The sequence below is a fragment of the Diceros bicornis genome, chromosome 5, assembly GCF_020826845.1.
Source record: "Diceros bicornis minor isolate mBicDic1 chromosome 5, mDicBic1.mat.cur, whole genome shotgun sequence".
Taxonomy (NCBI): domain Eukaryota; kingdom Metazoa; phylum Chordata; class Mammalia; order Perissodactyla; family Rhinocerotidae; genus Diceros; species Diceros bicornis.
In genome coordinates, this window is record NC_080744.1 from 79,618,597 (window position 1) to 79,645,031 (window position 26,435).

Here is a 26,435-nt window from a genome sequence, read left to right on the forward strand (position 1 = left end):
TCTATCATCATTTACTTAATTTGTTCTACGAGAAGTATCCAAACATTCCTACCTGTTCTTATTAGGGATGATTCCTCGTTCTACCTCCTTATGATTTTTACCAATTCGAATAGCGAGCCAAGAGCCTAGTTTTCCATTGTACAAGGTATCCACGACACGGAACACTTCTCCTTTGTTAAAACTAAGTCCGTAGGGAGATTCCTTTTCATATTCAAAATGGGTTCTAATATAGAAAGAATCTCCTACGTCTGATTCCACGATGCGACGATAAACTAAAAGGAATCAAAACAAAAACATTATCAGCAGTTAGTGGAATTAAGAAATTAATCTGAAGGGAATACATTATGTAAAGATGCGTTGATAACATTAATAACAAAAACAATAGTATTCAACAAATGTCGAATCCTTACTATGTATCAGGTACTGTATTAAGTATTTTGTCTCATGTACATCACCACTACCTCATGAAATGGAACTCTTAGTATCTCCATCTTGCAGATGAGGAAACTGATGCGGAAACAGATAAAGCAACTTGTCTAAAGCCATATACATGCTTTCTATTTAAATCATCTAACTTAATTTCACTGCAAGTATTATAGATATTCCCATTTTCTAAATGAGTGGTTCTCAAATGAGAGCAATGTTGCTCCCCTAGAGGATATCTGAAAATATCTGGAGACATTTTTCGTTGTTGCAATTGTATGTGTTGGAAGGAGGGTGTGTAAGCTACTGGCATCTAGCCAGGGATGCTTCTAACCATCCCACAATGCACAAGTCAGCACCTACAACAAATAATTATTTAGCCCAAAATGTCAATGGTGCCGAGGCTCAGAAACTCTCTTCCAAATGAAAAGTGTATCTGCTTAATCACAGAGAAATTAGGCATTCTCTTGAATTAATGCGAACAAACATCAGAGTGTATTGCATAGATAACATCAGTACAAAATTCAGAAGCTGCCCGTATATACTTTTGTGTGGTTCTGATGGCTAGTAAACAACTAGGATTTTTCTATGCCTTATAAAGGGTTGGATGGCATTCTACTTAAATCAGAATGCCATAAAGTTTGGTCCTATTATCATGCTGTGCTAATGAGCAGAGTGTAAGATTGTGAACCCTTAAATGACTTAAACTCCCTCTGAGATTAACAAATTCATTTATCACTCAACTTTGAGTGATTTATTTAAAAAATTGAAATTAAAATCCCTATTTAAGTCCTCAAACTTCTACAGGTTTATTTTCTCCATTTTCTGACAGTATCTCACCATCCTTCTTCTTCTGAGCCAATATGGTCACTTCTTCTCCTTTAGGGAGGTCAAGTAGGAAAAGGACAGCTTCTTCTCTTATGATGTTTGTGAAATCTACATTGTTTACCTGGTTAAAATACATTTCACAAATTACTCTTGGCCATATTTTAAGATTATAAAAATATTTATCTACACAGGAAACAATCTCAGAGTTTACCTAATTTTAAAATATCACACCTTTAAGAGGGAAGAAATTTATTTTACTTTTAAAACAGCAGAAACCAAGTAAATAAAGTGAGCAAAGGCATAAATTCACTTAAAGAGTAGCCACAGTGCATTCTGATATTAAAGATCATCCTTTGCAAAATCTAACCAATTTCAACCACAAAAGACAACTTCTAATTTAAAATATTTATCATTGTAAAATCTCTGGCTTTAAATTTTTAAGTTGTAAGTTCTTTGAATGTAACCTGAAACTAATATAACGTTCTATGTCAATTATACCTCAATAAAAAAAATTAAAAATTCTGTGAATGTGCAATAGAGCCCTACTTTCAGTCTCTGAAAAAGAAATAAAAAAGAAACAAGATTAAAAAGAAACAGTGTATGAACTGTGCCATCTCTGTAAGAGCATCTATATGATGTAGGTTCACTGTCTGCCAACTCAATATTTACTTATATTAGAAGCTCTTAAGGATCAAATGAAACTTATCAAAATGTCACTAGTGACTGTGCAGGATTACAGGTGGATTATCTTCTCACCTTTCGGAGATTTTTCACATTAAAAAAAAAAAAATCAACATGCACTACTTTTTTGATACAAAATAAAAATAAACTATTAAGAAATAATTTTAAAATGATGTATGCCCTGATTACTTCAAATAGGGTATGAGGTGGTAATAGAGGTCTGTTTAATTTCTTTAGTATAGTGAACATTATTATACAATGTTGTATTTGAGGACAACGTAAATACCATCAGGAGCAATCACAACATAATGTCAGGTGGAAATCAATAAGTCAGAAATGATGCCTTGACTTTTTGACATGCTAAGTTTGAAGGGAAAGGAGGAGGATGAAAATGGCCACAGGCAGCTAGCACAGTGCAGGGGACTCTGGAAAGAGCTTAGACTGCAAAGATTCTGACTGTGGCCTGCTGACTTAAGCGACCAAACCTGAGATGGAGACTGACTAGCAAGAGGGAGCTGCTGACATTCCTCAAGTCTTAGAAGAATCATTAAAGGTAGGAAAAAAATTAAAAAGATTAAAGGAGTAGCAGAATGGCAGTATTATGGAATCCAAGCAATAAAGCACTAAAAGAAGGATTACTTAAGATAGTCAAAACACTGCTAAGAGATAAAGGAAAATGAGGGCTGGGGATGACAGTCAATGATGGCTTATGAAAATTCAGACCCAGCAGTGGTTAAGGTGGAGGCTAGACTATAAAACTTTATGACAGCAATGAATGAAATGAAAGCAGGGAAGGGACTCGACAATACCTTCAACAAGTTCAACAGCAAAAGGAGAGAAATAAGACAGTGGAGGATAGATAAAGAGCCAGATGAGAGGGAAAGAAAAAAACATGAACCAAGCAGTAAGATTCTGGAGCAGGAGACTGAATCCAGGACCTAGGCAGGAAGTAGCCTGAATGCAGGAAAAGAAAAGAAAACAGGTGGCAATGATAACTGAGGTGGAGAAGTAGAGCAAAAAAAGAAACTCACATTTGATAGATTTGATTTTCTGATTTAAATGGGACATAATTTATCTGCCAGATAGTTTGAATATTTTAAGAGGAGAAGAGAGAGATAAAGATGGTACTATGTTACCAGGGAACACTGTTTATGGAAAAGAAAGAAAAAAAAAACAACAAAAGAAAGAAGACCCTATTGGGAGACTGCACCTAAACTGGGCTTTCCTGACTCCTGTAACTGGTCCTCTCTCTTAGGGGGTATAAAGCTTCAGAGCCAAGGCTGCCTACTCATCTGCCTGATGTACATCCCATCTCCTTGCACCTGAACCATCACCTGGGGTGAAGAGGGTACCAGAGGGCTACGTGGACAGCTGCACGGACTACTCTCATGGGAGAGGAACACCTGATGTTGGCCAGCTGGCAAGTTGTGGCCCAGGGCAGAGTCTTGCCAGGCTGAATGTTTAGTTCAACTTAAAAGACTACCAGGTGGATATTTTAGGGATCTAAGACTTATTTTTTTGTAGGTTCTATGAACACCAGAGATAAAAATGACACCAGAGCATCACACTGTGTAGTAACACATAACATAGCAGTAAACAAGAGCAAATGCACGAATGGGAATTGACAGTCCAGCACAACCAAGACCTGATGGATTCTTAGCCTGAATGTTTAAGGGGTTCAAGAGACTGATACAGACTACAATCTATAATAGATTTGCTGTGTTTGATGCCTTTTTCTAGAGATGTAAGTACTTTCAAACCCACATTTTTGATATATGACATACCCTGAGAATCTGATCACCCTCTTCTAAGCCTTCTTTGGCTGCAGGGCTATCTTCTAGAACGCCAGCTACAAATATTCCGACATCATTTCCACCAGCCAGGCGCAAACCCACACTATCTCCTTTTCTGAATTTTACCAATTTCATGCTGGGCCTGTTAAAACAAATATTTCATTCGAAATAGTTAAGAGAAACTTGAAAAGTTACAGCAAACTGCTACAATGAAAACCATATTCAGAATGAAATAAAGGATCATTATCTCTGAAATATCCCCCACACCGTTTATTGAATAAAATTTAGTGTTAGAATTCCAAATCAAATTTAATAGCACAATTTCTGATTAACAAAATAAGTTTTGAAATATCTGGATTTAATATGCAAGTGCTGCTTTACATACTAATTTACAAAATTATACAAATAAGGTTTTTCCAACTCTCAGAGTCTTGGATGTTTATGGTATATACCCTATGGCTAAAAAAAAAACACTCCCATTTTCTTCCACCCCAATTCATACCATATCATCTGTACTGAATAACTGAGAAGTACTGTTTTCTAAAGGTAGAAATTGAAGCATAAATTGACCAATTTTTCTAATACCAGGGAGTCAAAATCAGGCTCCACGCACTGTGATCTCTACATCCAACAGAAAGTGGTTTTTAAACTTGGCAGTTGGTGAACTCTTTCACTAGTTCACACAGATCACTTACTCTGTAGCCCCTCTGAATTTTAAATAAAAATCTTATCATCATTCAGCCTTTCTGGAGTAGCCTCACATTCAATCTCTGCCCCTTTCTTGCTACAGAGAGAATGGCAAAGAATTAACGCGTGCACATCCCTCTATAATTGGTGTAGTGTCAGAACTTGGTGACACTGCTAAAACAAATACTGAAGGATGCTTTAGAAGAATGGCTGGGCAGAAATAAATCATAATTACAAATTACCCTTTAGGGTACTTAACTACAAATTACACACATAATTACAAGTTATCCTTCTAGGTTTCCATAACTATCCCACATTCCAAGCCAAGTAGACACACAATTCTTTTACCTATTTCGACATGAAGTGTAGAAAAAGTCTCTTTCCTCTTAATTCACGAAGCAACAATGGGCAAATTATTAGAAACTAACTAAAGTACACAAATCAAATAAGCGAATGAATGAGTTGAGGAAAGAGAGATGTCTAGTCCTTTTAAACCAACTAAAGACCACCTTAGCTTTTAGAATTTATAAGGTATTCACATTTGATCTGGTTTCCTCATCTGGAACTAACATTAGCTAAACATAAACCTAAGGACCTGTAGGTTAGATGAGGTCAGTCACTGCCAGGGTTGGTGGCAGCCTTGGCCCCTCCCTGAAACGATTTACCAGTTTTATCGTGGAGGGTGAGTCCCTTGGTTGTGGTGGTATCCTACTTTTCCAGTTGAGTCTGGAGCCCTCTCACAGACTCCTCTCCCAAAACAATTGTACAGAGAGCTCTTAAACATTTCCTCAAAGTCCTTAAGACTCCAGGTCCCTGGAAGTCCTTCTCTTCTAACACTGACCAATGTAGTGTGCCTCAAAAAGTAAAAATAGCTGATTGTAGTTTGCATCCTTCACGAAAATTTGGCTTTTTAAAACCACTGCTCGAGGACAGCTTTAGGCCCAAACTCCTGGTGTCATGAGCCCCTGATGCCTGACATTTTACACTCTGCCCTACCTGCATTATATCAACTACTTGCAATGGTAAAAAGTAGACTCTCACTAACCATTCTGCCTCAAGTCCATCCACTGGATTTGAACAAATAACCCAACCCTTCCTGGCTCAGCTAGGAAATCCTGCCCACACCCTTAATCCTCTTTGGTATCTGTTCTTCAGGGCTCTCCCAGGGAAATATGTCTCTGGAATCTAATCCTTAAAGTTTTCTGAAAACTTAAAGAGAGAGAAAAACTTTCAAGCAGGGCTGGCCCAGTGGCATAGTGGTTAAGTTTGCGTGCTCCACTTCAGGTGGCCCGGGGTTCCCAGGTTCAGATTCTGGGCACGGACCTACGCACCGCTTATCAAGCCACGCTGTGGCAGGTGTCCCAAATACAAAGTAGAAGAAGATGGGCACAGATGTTAGCTCAGGGCCAAGATGGGCACAGATGTTAGCTCAGGGCCAATCTTCCTTCACCAAAAAAAAAAAAAAAAAAAAAAAAAAGCTTTCAAGCAATTCTTAAGAAAGGTAAAAGAAGGGGACTATTTCTTTGCAATTTATAGAATTTTGAATGACCAGTTACCTAATATTAAAAATATATGATTTTAAACTTGTGTGATACCCATCTATTTCAGGAGCTATTTCTCTCTACCTAGCTAGGTCTTATGGTAAACCAATTTTCTTTAACAGAAAAAATAGGTGAGAGCAGGGATCTACATTTAACCCACTTTAAGAAATTCGGTAATTTTCAATTACTCACATCATGTCTCTTTTACCACAGAGGCAACAAAAGACTAATTTGATGACCATGATGGTTTGAAACCTGATTATAAAATTTACATCTTAACCCCATCAAGTATAAAATATAAAGTAATAAAAGGTGTGGAATATCAAAAACTACTTTTGAGTTGCTCACGAATCTAGAACAGGTTTTCAAGTAGGGGCGATTTTGCCCCCCAGAAACATCCGGCAATGTCTGGAGATATTTTTGGTAGTCACAACTGGAGGGTGCTACTGGCAGCTAGTGGCCAGGGATGTTGCTAAACATACCACAATGAGGACAGTCTACATGATAAAAATTATCTGGCTCAAAGGTCAACAGTGCTGAAATGGAGAAACTGATTTTTTTGTATTTGTTTTTTTAATGCCAGGGCATTAGAAAGCTTGTGAAAATTCTGATGTCTAAATAGAAAACCATTTTTTAACTTTGTAACTCCTGATCTAAAAACTAGGTAGGAGACAGCGGTGAGAAAGAAGTAAACATCCAAAAAGTTTCTTTGTTGTTTTCGAATCTAATCATAAGTTAAGTGGTAATACACTACTTTAAAAAGTATATGCAACATAGTTTGCAACTGAATACTCACTTTAAATAATACTTAATAATGGATAGAGAAGATAACACAAGTTTAAAATTGCATTACCGAAGAATCCCGTCTTCATGAGTTGAATTCGGCAGGACACCATCAGATGGACTGACAGGTAAATCCACATCTGGCTGTCCAACTTGAGCATATACAGGCTTTGGTTCTAATAGAAAGAAAATTTAAAAACTGTGCAAGAATCATTTTTAAAAAAATGAATAATGATGTAAGCAACCAGTGACAATAGCCAAACAGGGCCGGCCCCGTGGCGTAGCGGTTAAGTGTGCACACTCCGCTGCTGGCGGCCCGGGGTTCGGATCCTGGGCGCACACCAATGCACCGCTTGTCAGGCCATGCTGTGGCAGCGTCCCATATAAAGTGGAGGAAGATGGGCACGGATGTTAGCCCAGGGCCAGTCTTTCTCAGCAAAAAGAGGAGGATTGGTATGGATGTTAAGCTCAGGGCTGATCTTCCTCACACACACACAAAAAAATTAAAAAAGAAAATAACCAAACAATAAAAAGTCTGTAAAATATACAAAATTCATCAGCAAAAATGTAAGTTCAGAGAACCTGATAAAGAACATTATATATAGAGTTTACAGTTATAAATTCTGATGTCTTTATAACAAGTATGCAAGTTACTGGTCACCTGTGCTTTCCACAGCTCCCGCTGTTATGGTTTGAAAAATCTATTCTCTAGGGAAGCATCAAAGAAAAAAAATATAAGGAGAGAGAATCCCTACGTCCCTCTGTTAAGACTGTCAAAGCAACCTTCTTTTTTCACTATGGTAGAATTTATTTTTAATATCCATAGTCTTGCCACTAAACAAGCAGAGCAAAAACAAGATTTGAGAAAAGGAACTGAGAGACATTAAAACCAAAATCTCCAGGCCTTTCAAGCAACCAGATCTCAGAACCTTGCAGATTTCTTATTTCTGGTCTCATATACAGCTCTACTAGGTAATACTTTATAAAGTGAAACACTTTCAACAGGCAAAGTAACTTTGAAATAAAATTTCTTAAGCCAATCTAACATTTCTCTCTAATGAGCAGTGCTGCATAAGAACCTTACTCACTGTGAGTAGCTGGTAACCATGAATAACTTCTATCTAGAAAATTTTTAAAAAACTCATGAAAGCCTACTGATCCACGCCAACCTTCTGCTTACAAGGAAATAGCTGGAAATCAAATACAGAAAAATTCACAAAGGCGTGGTGGTGGTAGTAGCAGCAGCAGAGCAGTAGTAATAGTAAAAATAACTGTATTTTTAAGTTTTCTGTAAATCCTGACAATTACTTTAGTGTGATGGCTAATGTTTTCTGAACTTAGTATTTTGCTAGGCTTACCTGGAAGAGTGGGTGCTTGTTTCTCATTTCTTTCAACTATAACTTCTTCCACTGTTTTAGGTGTATGATCATCTGCATGCTTTACAGGAGTTGAAATAGCTCCAGGTTTAGAAATTCTCTCTTCCTCTCTGCTCCGGAGACTATACATTAGTAAAATAAAAAATTATGAGACTAAAGGTCAGTGTGAAAATCACTTGTAAGAGAACAGTACAAGAACAGCCAGGGCTGGCCTGGTGGGGCAGTGGTTAAGTGCACGTGCTCCGCTTCAGCAGCCCAGGGTTCGCAGGTTGGGACCCCGGGCGCGCCGCGACGTACCGCTTGTCAGACCATGCTGTGGCGGTGTCCCATCTAAAGTAGAGGAAGATGGGCACAGATGTTAGCCCAGGGCCAATCTTCCTCAGCAAAAAGAGGAGGACTGGCATCCGGTGTTAGCTCAGGGCTGGTCTTCCTCTTACACACACACAAAAAGAATAGCCAAAACAACCTCAAAAAACAATGACAAAGGACTTGCTCTAACAGCTATCAAAATACTATAAAAACCTACTAATTAAAACTAGAATAGTACTGCCACAGAAACAGAAAAATAGATCAATGTAACAAAACAGAAAATGAAGAAATATATCCACAGTAGCAAAGTTTATTATGGAAGTGGCAGTCCAAAGCTGTTGGAAAAGAACATCCTGTTTAATAAACAGGGTTAGGACAATTGTCCACAAATTTAGAAAAACTAGATCTCTATGCGTATCGATGACAAAAATATAAATTGATTTCAGATGGAATAAAGTCTTAAACATAAAATATTTTTTAAAAGTTTGTATCATCAAAAATAGAGAACTTTTAAAGTAAGACTCAATGCACAAAAGCCATAATGTATCAACAAAAGTGACTATGTAAAAAGTTAAAAGGCATGCAAATAACTGGAAAAAATATACATATTGGGTTGAACCAAATGAAATGGGATTTTTTAGTTCAAACAGCTAATATTACCAATTTCATACAGTTTGACCTAACATATGTAATAAGAGTTCAATATTAAGACCATATATTGACCTAATAACATATATAAATAAGAATTTGACATTTAGAACATATAAAGAACTATAAATCAGTTTAAAAGAGACAACGCAAGAGAAAAATTAGCAAATACTAGGAAGAGGCAATTCACCAAAAAGGATATACAAATAGACAATAAAGATGAAAACATATTCAACCTCAGGGCTAATCTTCCTCATCAAACAAAAAAAAAGAAAATATGCAATAAGCTGTAATTCCACTTCTAGGTATCCTAGAGAAATACATATATGTTCAAGAAAACAGTTGTAAAAATATTTATTCTGATATCATTTTAATAGCAACAAACAAAAAAATTAAATCTAAATGTCCATCAACATTTTCCCCAGAAAAATATAAATTATAAAAGCTGAATCAAGACAATACATAAAAGAGATCAATAAATATACCTCAAATAAAAAGACAAATCAAGATCCAACATTTAAACAAGTATAGAAGGTTTTACAGCTGAGTTCTCCCAACCTCTGAAAAACAAAATAATATGTTTCTTCAATTATCCTAGACCACAGAAAAATAAAGAAAGCTCTCTAATTCAATTTTTAGAAAATTTTTGTTGTGGAAAATTCCGAAATACAGAGATAACACTGAGAATAGTATCATAATAGCATCTTGTGTACCCATCTTTAAAAATTTTCAACATTCTGTTGATTAGCAATTAAATCTGAGGCCTGAGAACCTTAATATCCAAACCTTGACAATGACAGTACAAAAAAAGAAAACAGATATTTTAAATTATGAATGGAGGAAAAAATTCTACATAAACTACTATCTAAGGGAATATAGCAATATATTAAAAACTATACCACAACCACAGCATGGTTATTTCAATCAAGAGTGCATGGCTGGTTCAACATTAGGAATCTATCACATAATTCATTATTACATCCAAATATTACAGAAAAAAAATGTTAATATCGGTCAAACAGGCATGTGAAAAAATTCAACAGCGATTCTAATAAAAACATAAATAAAGCAAAGATACAGCCAGTACAGTTAATTACGAGACTATTTTCCAAAACAAAGAGGTAACACCATATTTAATAGTGAAGTGCTGAATCTATTTACACCAAAATCAGTAAACAGCACAGCGACACCTGCCAACACTACTGTTATTTATCACTATTTTGAACACTCAGATGATACAATCATGAAATAATGGGGTTGAAATACTGGGAAAAAAATTTGGTGAGTATAAAAGAATACTAAAAAATTAAGAGAATTTTAATTACATTCAAAATCAGATTTTTATCAATATCTCAACAATCAGACGGAATTGAAAAGGAAAAAATATGCTAGCAACAATGGCATTAAAAATTATAAAAATCCTAGAGAAAATCTGCACAATTTTAGATTGGGGGAGATCTCCCTAAATAAGAATGATAAAAATTCAGAATACATAAAGGAAAGATGGAAGTATTTGACTAAATTAAAAATGTTTAATTGTATAGGAAAAGATATTATGAAGACATATTTGCAACACACTTGCCAAAAGAGCTACTATTCACTGACGAAAATATGAAAAAGAACAACCCAACAGAAAAATGAGCAACAGAAATGAACCAGGCAATTTACTGAGGAAGCAATCCAATGGTCAATAATCCCATGAAAAGATGCTCAGCTCCAATCTGGCACTATCCATAAAAATTTTTAAATAACACCAAGACACTCTTTGATGACTTTACAAATAAAAAGAGCCAGTACATGAAATCATAAACAAAGATGCTTACGCAATTGTTTGCACAATGACCTAGAAACAGACTTTCCATTATATGGAAAGTTTCTCATCAAAAGGATAAGCCAGAAAGATGTTCCCTTTGCTTGTTAAGTGAAATTAGCTAGCTGGAAAATAATGTGCAGAGCCTGACCTTTCTTCCTTATTAAAAAAACACACACAAACTCTACATATGATGCTAAATGTTTGTAGGAGTAGGGAGAAAGGCTTAATCCAAGAGATGTGGGAACTGGGGTGAGGTGGAGCTGATGGATTTGACCTGTTTCACTTGTTCTAATAAGCATGTGTTGCTTTTATAATTGAAGATAACTGAAATATTAAAATAAATTATGATGAAAGAGAGCTCTACGTAGAGACACGAGAATAACTCCAAAACAAAATGTGAAGAAGCACAAACTGAAGACTATATGTGGCGTGACATCACTAAGGTATTAAAAAAAATTCTCTCCGTATAGTTAAACAACATGTGCATGCACATGCCCACATGTAGACAAACCTAGATGGATACGACCAAACAGGCAACAGTGGTTCACCCTGGAGGGAGAAGGAGACAAAACAGCAGCCCAGAGGAATTTTAGGTTTAGCTCTTCTATTTCAATTTTTATAACAAGAAAATATTTACATATTACTTACAAAGTAAAGACTGAAATGTTTTAAAATATTTTAATCTTTAAAATGAACATTATTTTAAAATGGAATTAAATCTAACTTTAAATAAAGAATTTGGTTCTATTAATGCATATTATTAGCAGTCTCTTATCAGGAAAAAGTTTCTTCCTTGTTATTCTCCTGAAAGAATAAAACATAAGCACTTTTCATAGTTTCTATTTTTATATTCATTTAACTATTCTGTGGAAGTGTACTCTAGTTTTAAATTATATGTATTAAATGAGCTCTACATGTAAATAAAACAGTCTTTTAGAAAAAACTATACAAGCCAAGATTATTTTCTAGTTTAAACCAGAATGAACTACTTTTACATCATAAAAGGTCAAAATTTTTAGCCATTGCTTATGTAATAAAATCTCATACACAATTAGTCCAAGAATAAACAAACACAATTAAGCTTTATCCCCAAACTGCTCTAGGCACCTCAGAATATAAAGAGCATACAAAGTAGCAAATTCTCCCTGCATTCTTTGCATTAAAAAATGCAAATGATATATTATAAATATGAACATTTTAACAAAAAGAGAATGAGATTAAAGTACTACATAATTTTAATAGGTCTATAAATTTCTGTTCCTCTGCAACGAGCAGATTTTAAACTATTTGCTTAAAAAAGATTCAAAAACAAACATTTCCAATTGGTTTTCTTCTTTCTTGTAACTTAAAAAAAACTTTCTAAATTTAAAATGTGACTGACATTAATAACTACCATCTCGATAACTCAGAATCAATTATAATATTTTAATTTGAATGTCCTCCCCAATGATAACCAATAGATTATCACTTGTGCAACACGGCTCTTGTTCTGTTTATCACACAAAATTCCTACTAGTATTTTCACCTTTGGCTAATTTTCATATCATATTGTCTAGCACCTTTTTCCCCTGTAATACAGTTATTACGACAACATTTCAGATGGATGGAACTCACATCACCATATTAAATTTTTCATACAATTAATATTTGAAAATCATTGCTCTTTTCTGTGCATTTCTGTTATCTACCTAAAGATGGAGGCATTATTCAATAACAGATGTAGATCTAGAGCAGTGAACAGAATAATGAAGCAAGTCACTCATGCAATTTTAAATTTTCCAGAATCCACATTAAATAAAATGAAGTAAAATCAATTAATACATTTTATTTAACCCAATATAACCAAAACATTATTTCCTTATGTAATCAATATAAATTGTTAATGAGCTATTTTATAGTCTTTTTTTGTGTAATCAGTCATCGAAATCCAGTGTGTATTTCACACTTACAATACATCTCAATTTGGCCACATTTCAAATACCCAATAGTCACACGTGGCTAGCGGCAATGAGTTACATTATAAAACAAAATAATCAACTTTTCCAAACATTTAAAATGTTCTATTATGAGAAAATGTGACCTTTAAGTCTACTGCAAGACAAAAACAAAACTTAGACACCCAGAATTAGTCTACAATCAGTGGCAATTATTGAAAAAAAACTGGGGAGGCTGTGAAAACGAAAAGAAAATACATTTTCCTCAAATCCTTCTTACATAATTCTACCCTAATGGCTCTCAAATAATATTTAAGCTTTACAAAATAATTTTTGCTATTATGAGGAAAGCCGATTTTATACAAAAACCATCTTTGGCCAGATTCAGACTCAAGTTTGAGTCTGCCATACTAGAGTATGCTACTAGAGCTACTAGCTCCCGGTTGCCTAGATGGAAACTTCAGACATTCTAGGGGACCTCAAGACCCTCTTGAGGGCATTTTTGTTTTTCCCCTGGAGGGTAAGGAGACAGGTTTTGTTTTTTGGATTATTCACTTGTACATATCAATCTAACAGTAATGATCCATTTATCTAGAGACTTTGGGCTGGTTAGAAACTTCATGGAAGACAGTTGTTAGACAAAGATGGAGTGGAATGGAGTCTCTGAAGAGAGTTTTTACAGTTCACATACATGGACTCATTGTAAACAGAGCCTTCTTCAAGTCTTATTCAGTCAACTGTGTAAACAGGGTAGGAGAATAACACACACTCAATCAGATCAGCAAGGAGTAACAGATGTTTTAAAAGAAAAAATTCAGGTGTAAAATCACAACTGTTTGGAGCCATTAGTGTGGGCAGAGCACAGGCAACTTGGTCCGTAAAGGGACCTGGAGGGACACTGCAGGAGTAAGCGGCTCTCCTTTCTTTTCTAGTGTGTTCCCTCAGCAGGCTTCTGCAGCACAGAGCACTCAAAAGCACTCAGTGGTCAGCAGCTTTCCCTAGTGACACCTTAGGATGGTTTTGCAGTGTACTGTCTCTGATGAGACACCTAACCATGAATGGCTTTCCCAAGCACCTTAGAGGGCAAATTTCCTGCAGGTTCACATGGCAACACACCACAGCAAATTCTCTGCCATTCAGTGAGCCATGGTGTGCCCTTTTCAATAAGGCTGGCTCTCAGCCTTGGGGATGGGTGGGGGAGCGTCTTCCTTTGGCATTCCATCTCAGCACCAGGGGGAGCGGCTGCTCCTTACATCCGATTCTTACATTCCTCAGAGTTCTCTAATTCTTACTAGATAATCCTTTGTTACTCCAATCCCGTTATATTTCATCTCTTTACATTAAACTTGCCCTGTTCATGGAAAGCGTGCTATCTCCTGAATAGACCCTGTCTGATATGATATGCCAGTTCACTTATTCTTCATGGAGCTTTCTTTCATACCTCTAGTTCTCAAACACCTTCCCAATTGACTGGTTATGGCTGATTTAAAAACAACCTTTTAATATGGGAAATAAACTGAGGCTGAACATTCACTCTGGTAAAATATCCTTTTATAAAGCCAACTTCCTGTTAGAGACTAAATGACTCATCCTACAAAAAACAATTTACGCTTTCTTTTCAGAAACTCACTTATTACATAAAGGCAGGCAAGACCTACATAGCTAAAGATGAAAACAAAAACTAGGTACTAATCCCTTTAAAGGCTATTGGACTAACTCAGCCACAATTAACAATAAAGATATGCTTAGAAGCTAACTTAACCATACTCCAAAGTTCTTCCCCACTGACAGAAGAGTTCAACGTGAGGCTCTAATACATGAGAAAGAACAACTAAAGGCACACTCAAGTCTGACTACTCAGAATGTTGCAAACATTGTTAATCTTCTAAATTCTAAAGGGAAATGAACAGATAATTACACACTGCAGTTCCTCCTTGATAGCAGTTAGAAAATTAATGCTCTCTCTCTCTTTGCATGGCACATACAGAATTCTAGGGATGAGAAAGGCAGAGAGATGTAGAGATTCTGAGCTGGTACTTGGGCACAGAGTGAGGAGTTGCCCAGGAAGTATGCTGAGAAGGAAGGGGGAATAATTACCTTATACCTTTGCCATATTTGCAAGCTAATTTCTCACAATTTAAATTTGTTCTTTACACGTTGTAATCTATTTTCTACAAATATATGTGTGTGTATGCTTTTGAAAACATCTGAGTATAGTGCTCCTTTTGACAAATGGTTTTCAGGCAATAACCCAGGTACATATTTTTATGAAGCTTATTTTGTACAGAGCTTCTCATCTTACCTGATCATTTATTATGATGATGATGACTAACCTAGTCCATTTGAATTAGAAAGAAAACACCTGTTGTTCAAAAAGTATAATTTTTATAAAAATGAACGATTTTTAAAAACCAATAATTGAGGCAAGACTGAGGAGGACTTTTTTTTACTTAAGGAATAGCATCCTTAAGCATTCACTGGTGGTATAATGATTATTAGGTACTTAGATTAATATTTAGAGTAAAACAACCCTTTGATTAAGTGCTATGTTTGGCTGATTTTATAACAGGAGACCAATGTCACAATACTCTGTTCTTTCTTTATTAAGGTTCTTGCAAGAACAATGGAGGATTGCTCTATATTATTTAAATGTGAAAATAAGATTTTTCATACATTTAGTACTTTTAACCACATTAGCAAGTGGAACAATCTGTTTTTAAATACCATATTTTATGCTTTATATTGTACTTGTATCAAAAAACAATTCTCACCTGATGAACTAAATAAAATTTATACTTTTATAGTAGTAGATATAAAGTATAATATATAAGCTTGCCTTTCTAACATGAGATCCATAATCTCCTCTTAGGGGGTAAAATCTATCAGCAATCATTGAGCACACCATGACTACACTTGGGTTTCCATTAACTAGAGAACCGTACCAACCATGGTCTTTCCTCAGCCTAGACCCCTAAAAAGCACAGCAAAAACTAAACCTCAGATTGGAATTTTAACCTGGTAACCTATAATTCTCAGAAGGACTGAAAATAACAATTGGCTCTCATTTAAATAACAAAAGTTCAGGATGGGTCATCAATATTCCACTCACTTTGAAATGTCAGACAAAGAATCTTAACAAAAAAAATTTAGTAACAATTCAAGTAATAAACAACATTTTTAACTTTCACATTCCTCCTAAGCATTTTTTCCAAAACAGAGAAAAATACTTAGAACTCCAAATCACTCTCTTCCTTTGCTCTTGTGATCCAGCCACAGTGATCATCTTGTTGTTCTTCCAACAAGCTGAGTGTGTTTCCATCTCAGAAACAGCACATGCTATGTCTTATTCTGTAATGACCTTCATCTGGTGGGCTCTTTCTTACTCATTTCAAGATGAAGCGACCTTAGAGAAGCCTTCTTCCCTAAGCATGTCATCTCATGTCATCCCCTGCCTTCACTATCACATCACCTTGATTTTCTTAATAGTACTCACCACTAATGGAAATTATTTTTTTGTATTTCAAACTTATCTACTTTATTCACTTGGCTATAAGCTCTATGATAGCAGGGATCTTGCCTAGATTGTTCAGGGCATAATTTATAATCATACACTGATAACACATGTGATATCAATAAATATTTTTCTTATTTTTGCTGAAGAAGATTTGCCCTGAACTAACATCCACTGCCAATCTTCCTCCATTTTGTAAGTGGGTCGCCACCATCGCATGGCTGATGAGTGGTATAGGACGGTGCCTGGGATTTGAACTCAGGAACCCAGACTGCCAAAACGGAGTGCACCAGGGGCCAGCCCCGAGGCTTAGTGGTTAAGTGCGCAGGCTCCGCTACCAGCAGCCCGGGTTCGGATCCCGGGCACACACCGACGCACCGCTTCTCCAGCCATGCTGAAGCCGCGTCCCACATGCAGCAACTAGAAGGATGTGCAACTATGACATACAACTATCTACTGGGGCTTTGGGGAGAAAAAAGGAGGGGGATGGGCAATAGATGTTAGCTCAGAGCCGGTCTTCCTCAGCAAAAAGAGGAGGATTACCACGGATGTTAGCTCAGGGCTGACCTTCCTCACAAAAACAAAACAAAACAAAACAAAACAAAACAAAACAAAACGGAGTGCACCAAACTTAACCGCTAGGCCATGAGGCTGGCCCCAATAAATATTCGATAAAGAAAGAATTAGCAGGGCCGGCCCCGTGGCTTGGCAGTTAAGTGCGTGCGCTCCGCTGCTGGCGGCCCTGGTTCGGATCCCGGGCGCACCGACGCACCACTTCTCCGGCCGTGCTGAGGCCGCATCCCACATACAGCAACTGGAAGGATGTGCAGCTATGACATACAGCTATCTGCTGGGGATTTAAGGGGAAAAAAATAAATAAATAAAATCTAAAGAATTAGCAGGATAATGTCAAAATTACTGGTAAAAAAAATCTTTCAACCTTCACTGCAGAACGTTCTCGGTGATGTCTTTTGATCACTCACAACCAACTGCATTAGTCCAGTTGTAAGGCACAGGAGCCATGGGAAAGAAGGCATCAATTGGTTGATTAATTTCACTGAGACACTTAATGAATCATATTATTCTACCTAGCCGTTTCTATCATTCACAGATGAAGGGGAAATCAAAACAAAACAAAGATGAAGGACTTCACAGTGTGTCTGAAAATGGAAAATGTAGTACTACCTACACCAAGTTAATTACCAACAATATCACAGGCAAATCTTGTTCTGAATAAAGCACCTATCGAATTGGAGGTAATGAAACCTTTTTTACTTAAGACAAAGAACTAAAACCAAAATCTGATTCACCAGTCAGAAGACAGTTACTTTTCTATATTTTGAAATAGTAAAAACAAACGTCCAACTGATATATGTGGATATCTCAACAATAATTTTTAGCCTATTGGCAAAGTTATATGTATGTTCCAGAGAGAACTAAGCAATATCTGACAGAAACTACATATACTAGAATGAAAAAATATTTATAGCTCTCTAATATCAAAGAAAACAACCATGGAAGGTGACAAAAAAAGTAAAGTGTGTAAATAAGAAAACTAGATCTTTAAAAGCCAAGACTTTAAATTAAAGGTATTTAATCTAAAGGTATTTTATCTGAGGTATTGAAGCAGATATATTACATGCCCTACACATATACGTATTAGGACTTACCTGGCACTTGCAGAGAATAAAGTCATGAACTTAAACGCAACCCTGTATAGTAAAAGGCTGATAATACAGGTGGACTGTATAGGTAAAAGGTTTCAATCCCAAATACATGAAAGTTTGACTTGGCTCAACATCTTGAATTAGGCTAGAAATTTCTCATCTGTAAAATTCAAATTTATTATCATGTATTTGCTATATCATAGCTATATCAATACTGACACCACTAACTTCAGAATTTAGTGGAGGCATTTCTCTTAGGAGAAAAAAAAATGAATAAAGAGAATATCTAAAATTTTTACCAAGTTGCAATCTTTTTTTAAACACTGCTTTCAAGTACTTCGGAAGAAACCATTTTTATAAAATAGATATGCTAAATATAAATTAGACTTTTTTCTATTTCTTAAAAATACATTCCTAAAAACTTTAGACAACAGCTTAAGCCTTAGATGAACTTGGTCAGTCTATGGAACGACTGAGTATTAAATAATACAAAATGTAAATCTTCACAATCCAAATTTTTTTTTCTAATGTTCTTTTCAAAATTGTGTCCATATAGTGTTTGCTCTCTAAGAAAAGAACATCACACAGAGGAACCTAAGTAGGTCATGACAACAATAGAATGCTTTGTAGATCTTGGTTCCTGAAGATGAAGTAGCACTTAACCTTCCACTTTCCTCCTTTCTCTATACCAGTAAGATTAAAGATTTGTGTCAAATGGCCAAGAGTTTTAATCCTGGCTCCTATCTCTTGTCAACTCTGTAACCCTGGACTTGAGCAACCTCTCAGCTTAACTTAAGCAACCTCTCAGCTTAAGCTTACTTGCCTACAGAATGAGGAAATCTTAGAAATGGTTCAATATAAGCAGATGTGAAAGCATGTTTGGAAACTCTAACTACTACTACTACAACTAAAACAACTACTACTACTACTACTACTACCACTACTACTAGCAGCTAACATTTGTGCCGTTATTGTAATAACACATTTAATTCTCACCACAACTTTGTAACGTACAACCATGCCTACTTTACAGCAAATGAGAAAACTAAAGCACAGAAAGGTTTCGAAGTCATACAAGTAACCAATGGCAGGCTAGGAGTCAAATCCAGGAAGTCTGGCTCTGAAGCCAAAAGAAATGACTATATTTTATTGCCTCTAACAAAATGAAGATATTATTATTCTCAGCAGATAACCATATATCCTAAAAACATACAAAAATATTCAGAAATCTAGGAAGAGAACAAGGCGAGGCTGGTGTTTTACCAAGCCAGACCTCTTTACATGGGGAAGTGAAAATTTTCCCAGAGATATCACTTCTTTAAACAACAGAATTTAAACAACATTTGTAAAACAAAGACACTTGTATAAAATTAAATAAGAAAAATCAAAATATATGGAGGTCTCCTGGTATTTTTTTATACTAGGATTTTGCTCATATCTAAATTGCTTCTCAAAATACGGGGCACCATCTAAATTAAAACTCCACAGTTGTTTGGATTTTAATATTAACTTTAGGGGGGAGATGAAACTTTTAAGCAACTGGTAATATTTTACACCTTGCCCATAGGCAGGTTACTGAATTTTCAGGAATTAAATTCTCAGCACAAAAATTTGCAAAGGGGGGCCAGCCCTGTGGCGTAGCGGTTAAGTGAGCATGCTCTGCTGCTGGGGGCCCTGGTTCGGATCCCGGGTGCGCACCGATGCACTGCTTGTCAGGCCATGCTGTGGCGGCGTCCCGTATAAAGTAGAGGAAGACGGGCATGGATGTTAGCTCAGGGTTGATCTTCCTCACACACACAAAAGAAATTGGAAAGAATTGGAAGACTTTTGTCTTCTGTAGTTAAAATACTATCTTTTCTTTAGCATATGCTAAATGTTCTAACCAGAAGTTCCCAAATCTGGTAGCGCACAGAAAAGACTGATACCAGGAACTTAAAAAAAAAAAAAAAAAAAAAAAAGAAAAGGATTCCCTGCCTCCATCTCAGATGAATTGAGAACAGGGCCCAGAATTCTCTATTTTTAAAAGATCTCACTTAACTGGTGTTATCCATGAGAATATCTGAGGTTCCCAAGAAAAGTAAAACATCTCAATATAATATGAAAATAGTTAATCTTTTTTAAAAACCTCTTCAACCTTTAAGTTAAAGTTACAGATGCCAAGTGTTTAGGAAATCTAAAGGAAAAAAAAGTGATATCAAAAAGAACTTTGTAAGATTTAGAATTTGCTTACGGTAAAAACAAATGGCCAAAATTTTGATGAATATTTCCTTTTTTTAAAAAAAGGAAAATCACGTCCAAATTGCTTGATACCACCATGGTTTCTAGGTGAAAGAAATGTGTTAAAATTATAGCTGCTCCCCATGAATCATCTAGGGTGTTAGTTATATTGCTACGGATATGTTGTGGCAGCAATCTTTTTTCAGATAACCTATGCTGTGTCAGGAAGACTTTTAGAATTAATATATTAACCTGCAGCAGTTAAAAAGACGATCAGTTATAAGATAAGCCAATTTTGCATGTGACATACTATAATATTTCTTTAAAAAAATCATTAGAACCTCAAAATAAAAATCAGGGTTAGTATAATTTATAAATCTAAAATTTGAAATTTAGAGAAAATCAGCTTCAGAGTATGTAAAACCAGCGCTGTACAATAACTGTATCACTATGGTTTTTGGCAATCTTTAAAAAGCTTTCTCCTGGCTAGGTACTCTTGCTTTCTGTGTTCGCTTCTCCCTTGCCTCTTCACCTTCCTCAGGGAATGTACTCCATGCAGTCCAGTTCTTGGCCTTCTCTCCATATTGTTTCTCTTAGCAATTTTAGTGACTTCTATGGCTTGAACTAAGCCATAGTTAGTGGCTCTATGCAGCTAAGTCCCAAACCACCATCTCTAATCCTAAACTGTTCAACTGTGGACTCGAATTTTCAAGTGCCTCCAGAAGATCTCCATATGGACTGTTATTAAACCATAGTAAGTTGGTGGCCTACAGAGCCCTGGAGATGTCCAGAAATTTTATGTAAGTGCTACACATGTGTGTACATGTGCTTTTTTCTGAAGATAAGGGTCATAATTTTCTTCAGATTCTCAAACGTATATATGACCCCAAAGACAGTACACACTCAGGGAAGTCACATATTATTGGCACACCAGAACCTTTGGCATAAATACTAGACAGTGTATCTTTAAAAGGGAAAACAAAGTTCAGGTTAATCTGTCTAGTAAAAGACTTCTACTACAGTTGACTTTCCCAAGCAGATTTCTTAAGCTTGCTAGCATCTTCTAATGCTGTGGGTTAACAAACTGCAGCTGCGGGCTAACTGTTTTTGTAAATAAAATCCTACTGGAAAATAGCCATGCCTATTCATTTACATATTGTCTAAGGTTACTTTTGTGCTATAAAGACAGAGTTGAGTAGCGATAAGAGACTGTATGGCTTGCATGCCTAAAATATTTACTATCTGGCCCTTAGAAAAAGTTCGACTCCCCTCTGTTTTCTAGATAAGAAATAATTAAATCGATAAAGAAAAACAGATCTAATCTTGAATAATCAAAAGAAAATCTGTCTTCTAGTTTTATTTGTAAGCAATACCAGGAACGTGTATTAGGCACACACAACTATTTTATTTTAAATAGAGTGTGATTACCTGCCATTGCTTGGCTGTTGTGGAGAGTGTCTGGAATGATCAGAAGGCTCTGACCGTTGGTCAGGAGATCGTGACCGGCTGTGGCGAGGAAGCCTGTCGTGTGATCGACCGGAATGATCTGAGGCCAGTGACTGTATTTCTGAAATGTCTGTTAAATAAAAGGGTGCTATTTATTTTCCCATGAAATGATTATAGTAAAATATAAGATAATCTGATGAAATACATATAAGCTACTAAATATAATTTCATATAAAATGGATGATTTAAGCATTAACTTCATAAGCCACTGATCAATAGTGGTGAGCTGTCTACAAAAAAAGAAATCTACAGCAACAACATGGTGGACCTTGAAGGCATTACACTAAGTGAAATAAGTCAGACAAAGATAAATACTGTATGATCTCACTTATATGTGGAATCTAAAACAAATGAATAAAACACCAAACTCATAGAAAAAGACATCAGATTTGTGGTTATCAGAGATAGGGGGGTAGATTAGAGGAAGGTGGTCAAAAGGTACAAACTTTCAGCTATAAGATAAATTAAGTACTAGGAATGTAATGTACAACATGATGGCTATTGTTAACAATGTTATGTGATATATAACAAAGTTGTTGGGAGACTAGATCCTGAGAATTCTCATCACAAGGAGAAATTTTCTTTCTTTTTATTTTATCTATATGAGATGATGGACGCTAACTAAACACATTGTGGTAATCATTTCACAATACATGCAAATCAAACCATCATGCTGTACACTTTAAACTTATACAGTGATGTATGTCAATTATTTCTCATATATAGATCTATAAGTCTTAGATTTTGAAGGTGTCTGGGTTGTAGAAAATTATTTCACTCAAACATGTCAAATCTTTCCAGTACTTTAAGAAATAAGTTACTTAAAGGGAATCTCTAAACCGAACTATACTCACCATCTCTCTCAGAGGCATTAGCAGAGTGGATACTGTCAGCAAGATCAGGGACGTTCAACAGGGTAGCCCGTTCATCTCTCTGAACTACCATTTTTAACTTGCCTTTAGACCTTTCTATCAATGTCTTTGCATCTGTCAATGACATATTTTCTGTCACAGTACCATTTATCTGCAATAGAAAAGAAACTATAAATGAAAGTAAATGACAAAAATACAAATGTCAATTTAGTCTGTTATGAACAACAGTATCTAAACTACTCCTTGGCTTGCTATAAGAACCAAAATATTCCCTTTACACTTTCCTATAGCATCAAAGTACTCCTCCTTCCTGAAATAATAAACTCTTTACTACACTGTTGCTCTGTCAGAAAACCCAAATTAGCATCCCCTAGCCCCTCCCCCAAAGCCTGTCACTTTCTATTAATTATAAGCAAACTAAAAAAACAAACATTTCAATAGTATCTAGAGCAGTTATCAAAACCACTAATTGTGGAGGCCAGCCCGGTGGCACAGGTGGTTAAGTACGCGTGCTCCACGTCAGCGGCCTGGGGTTCACAGGTTCGGATCCCGGGCGCACACTGACACACCGCTTGTCAAGCCATGCTGTGGCGGCGTCCCATATAAAGTAGAGGAAGATGGTCACGGACGTTAGCTCAGGGACAATCTTCCTCAGCAAAAAAAAAAAAAAAAAAAACACACAAAAAAACACTAATTGTATAAGAATACACATATCATTATCTACAAAATAGCTCCTACTAGTGAATGACATACATTTGTAGTGATTCATTTTCTCAGGATGACTCTATGCTTAAAGAAAAACATTAGTGTTGACATGTAATAACGGACAGTGGCAAACTATCCAGCCTCCCAAACATTGATTTTTAATTCTTTTTGGCAAAACTGCTTCAAGCACGAGCAGAAGCTATATGGTCACTCTAGAACTTGCTTTCTATTTCAGATCATTAAAATGTAAGAATACGACTATACCTTCAATACAACATCGCCTTCTTGAATATTGCCATCTCTTGCTGCCAAACTATCTTGTGAAATTTCCTTTACAAATATATGGCTGGCCAATCGAAGACCATATTCTGAAATAATATATTTAAATGTCTTTAGTGTAAAACCGTTAAGCCACTTAAATAGAGTTGAAAAGCATAAGACTAATAATCACTGCATAAAGAGTTTTTAAGTACCATCAATAACAAGAAATTATTCTTGATCACCCTGCAGAGAGGACAATTCCTCTAATCATCAAAAAGTCTGCAATGTCAATGTGAAAGCAAAGGGAAAGTGTGTAGTTCAAACAGAAGACTGACATACTGTATTCCCATTTTACTGAAGAAGAGAAAGCCCTAAAGAGAAGCCCATTTCTTTCTGACTATGTTGTACTGACAGATTGGCTTCTCAGAAGGATTATTAATGAATATAATTCTGAAAAGTAAACTGCTTAAGGTCTGGCAAAACTCTGGAAAGGGTGATACTTTTATTGATGACTAGTGTTACCAAGCATATACTGTTTTTGTTTTCCCCAGTTCCCAGAGCAAAAATATTTCTGATCCTACACATCTTTGACACTGGAGAGACATACTCAGAGCACCAGCACATACTACCCTGTATTACTACAGCAAACAAAGGCTTACAACAAGCCAGGCAGACGTGGGTGGGAGTTAAAAATGCCAGTCCTTTACTTTTAACAACCAACGAGGTGTCCAAGAGTGAGGCAACATTAATTGTATCTGCGGGTGAGGGAGTGGGCCGAGTTGGGGAAGTTACCAGGACAGTCCAGAAAACTGTCCAGGGGCTTGCAAAGCTGCCGATTTTTTTTTTTTTAAACTAGAACAATGACTACAACATAAAGTCAATAGGAAAAGGATTGCTCCTGGTCCTGTCAGGCGAGAGAAAAGGACTCTGAGTCTTACTGTTTTAAAAACAAAAACAAAAGCAAAAACATACCAAGATTGGAAACAAAACTGCTTTTAATATGGGATAACTTAGCAGACCTGATACCCAAGCTTCTAAAAGTTACATCAGAGTTACAGTTTAACTTAAGGCAAATATACAAAAAGTGCTCACAAGCAGGACTAGAACCAGGGTTAAAAAAGAAAATGACTTTTTAGGGGATTTAGGCAGTCAACTATACGTGCTTTAGAAATGGTCATTATATCACAGAGAAATACAGTATTGATTAAAAGATTATCCTTCAAGTTAAAATTAAACAAATACAGAGATGACTTCAAAATATTGCTTATATATTAATATATTTCAAATATTTCCTTGGGTAAATATTAACAGGCACTATGGACAAAAAGCAGCAAATGAGAGAGGGAGTCCCTGTACTCTCGTGACTTACATAGTCAGCAGGGAAAAAGATGTTACCATGGCAATTATGAGCGTGATGAAGAGTTCAGATGGGGCAATACAGGGTTTTGAGTCTAGTAAGAGGTCAAAAAAGGCCTCCCTGAAGAAGAAATACTAAGGCTGGAACATCACCTAAGAAATATCAAGGTGGAAATACTAAAACTAAAAGATGGAAATACTAAAACTAAAAGATGAGGGTGTGTATGTGTGGTGATGGAGGTGTTAGAAGCAGAATGGTTAAAAACAAATGCACCAAGGGCCAGCCTGGTGGTACAGTGGGTAAGTTCGCATGCTCTGTATCAGCGGCCCGGGGTTTGAAGGTTCAGATCCCAGGCATGGACCTACGCACTGCCTATCAAGCCATGCTGTGGCAGGCATCCCACATATAAAATAGAGGAAGATGGGCACAGGTATTAGCACAGGGCCAATTTTCCTCAGGAAAAAGAGGACTGGCAAGGAATTTAGCTCAGGGCTAATCTTCCTCACCAAAAAAAAAAAAAAAAAAACCAAATGCACCAAAAGGTATGAAGGAAAGACTTGGCAGGTTTGCTGAAGTCCTAAGTGTAGGGTAGCTGGGACTGAGAAGTAACTAAGAGAAGCTGAAAGAATAAGACAGAGAAGCATCCCAGAGGATCCTCTAACTCTGTGAAGGAGTCTGCAGAATCAACTGGAAGGGATCCAGAGACTAGTTTATGAGACTAAATGAGTGCATTAAGAGAAGATGGTGCTCACTACACCAAAAAAAAAAAAGTATGTGAGGTGATGGATGTGTTAATTAACTTGATTGTGGTGATCATTTCATAATGTATACGTACATCGAACCATCATGTTGTACAACCTGAATATATACAATTTTATGTATTTATATACAATGTCAATTATACCTCAATAAAGGTGAAAGAAAAAAAAAGAAATGATGGTAGCTTGGACAAGGGCGGTGGCAGTGGAGAAAGGCAGAAGTGGGATGGTTAAGAGTGGTATTTAGTAAATTAGAATGTATTAACTGGGCGTAGGAAAATAAAGAAAAAAAGAAATGTCAAGGATAACCACCATGTTATCTGTGACTGGCTTGAGAAACAGGGTAGATAGGAATATATTCAACGGGATACTTCATAAGAAGCACAAAGAAAAATTTTAAGAGGGAGATGTGTGTTTCATGTGAGGGACCTATGTGGAACACCTAAGTGAATATGCCTAATGGTCAGCTGGAACACAACAGTATACAGACTTGAGCTGGACAAATAAGTTTTGCCAATATTAGCAGCTGACTGAGGCAATGAGAGTAGATGAGATTGCCTAAAGAGGTTATCTTAAATGGAAAAAAAGATTCTAGGACAGAAATCTACAGATCATTAAAGGGTAAGATGAGGAGAATTTATTTGCCAAAGATACAGAAAAGCAAGGGGGATCCCAAAAGGACATAGTACTACACAAGCCAAGGGAAGACATTATTTCAAAAAACAAGGAGTGGTTAACTATGTGAAATGGTACTGAAAAGGCAAG

General features: G+C 36.3%; 1 protein-coding gene across 7 annotated transcripts in view; it reads right to left on the reverse strand.

Annotated features, from left to right (window-relative positions):
* TJP1 (tight junction protein 1) overlaps positions 1 to 26,435 on the reverse strand; it is a 233,288-nt gene that overhangs the window by 29,531 nt on the left and 177,322 nt on the right. For all 7 annotated transcript variants that reach the window (XM_058542291.1, XM_058542287.1, XM_058542286.1 and 4 more), the window contains 8 exons: positions 23,559 to 23,662; positions 22,572 to 22,740; positions 21,640 to 21,787; positions 8,095 to 8,234; positions 6,807 to 6,912; positions 3,717 to 3,867; positions 1,264 to 1,372; positions 53 to 272 (listed from right to left, as the gene is read on the reverse strand). In XM_058542291.1, coding sequence (XP_058398274.1) covers positions 53 to 272; positions 1,264 to 1,372; positions 3,717 to 3,867; positions 6,807 to 6,912; positions 8,095 to 8,234; positions 21,640 to 21,787; positions 22,572 to 22,740; positions 23,559 to 23,662 — 1,147 coding nt within the window. The remainder of the gene's footprint in view (positions 1 to 52; positions 273 to 1,263; positions 1,373 to 3,716; positions 3,868 to 6,806; positions 6,913 to 8,094; positions 8,235 to 21,639; positions 21,788 to 22,571; positions 22,741 to 23,558; positions 23,663 to 26,435) is intronic.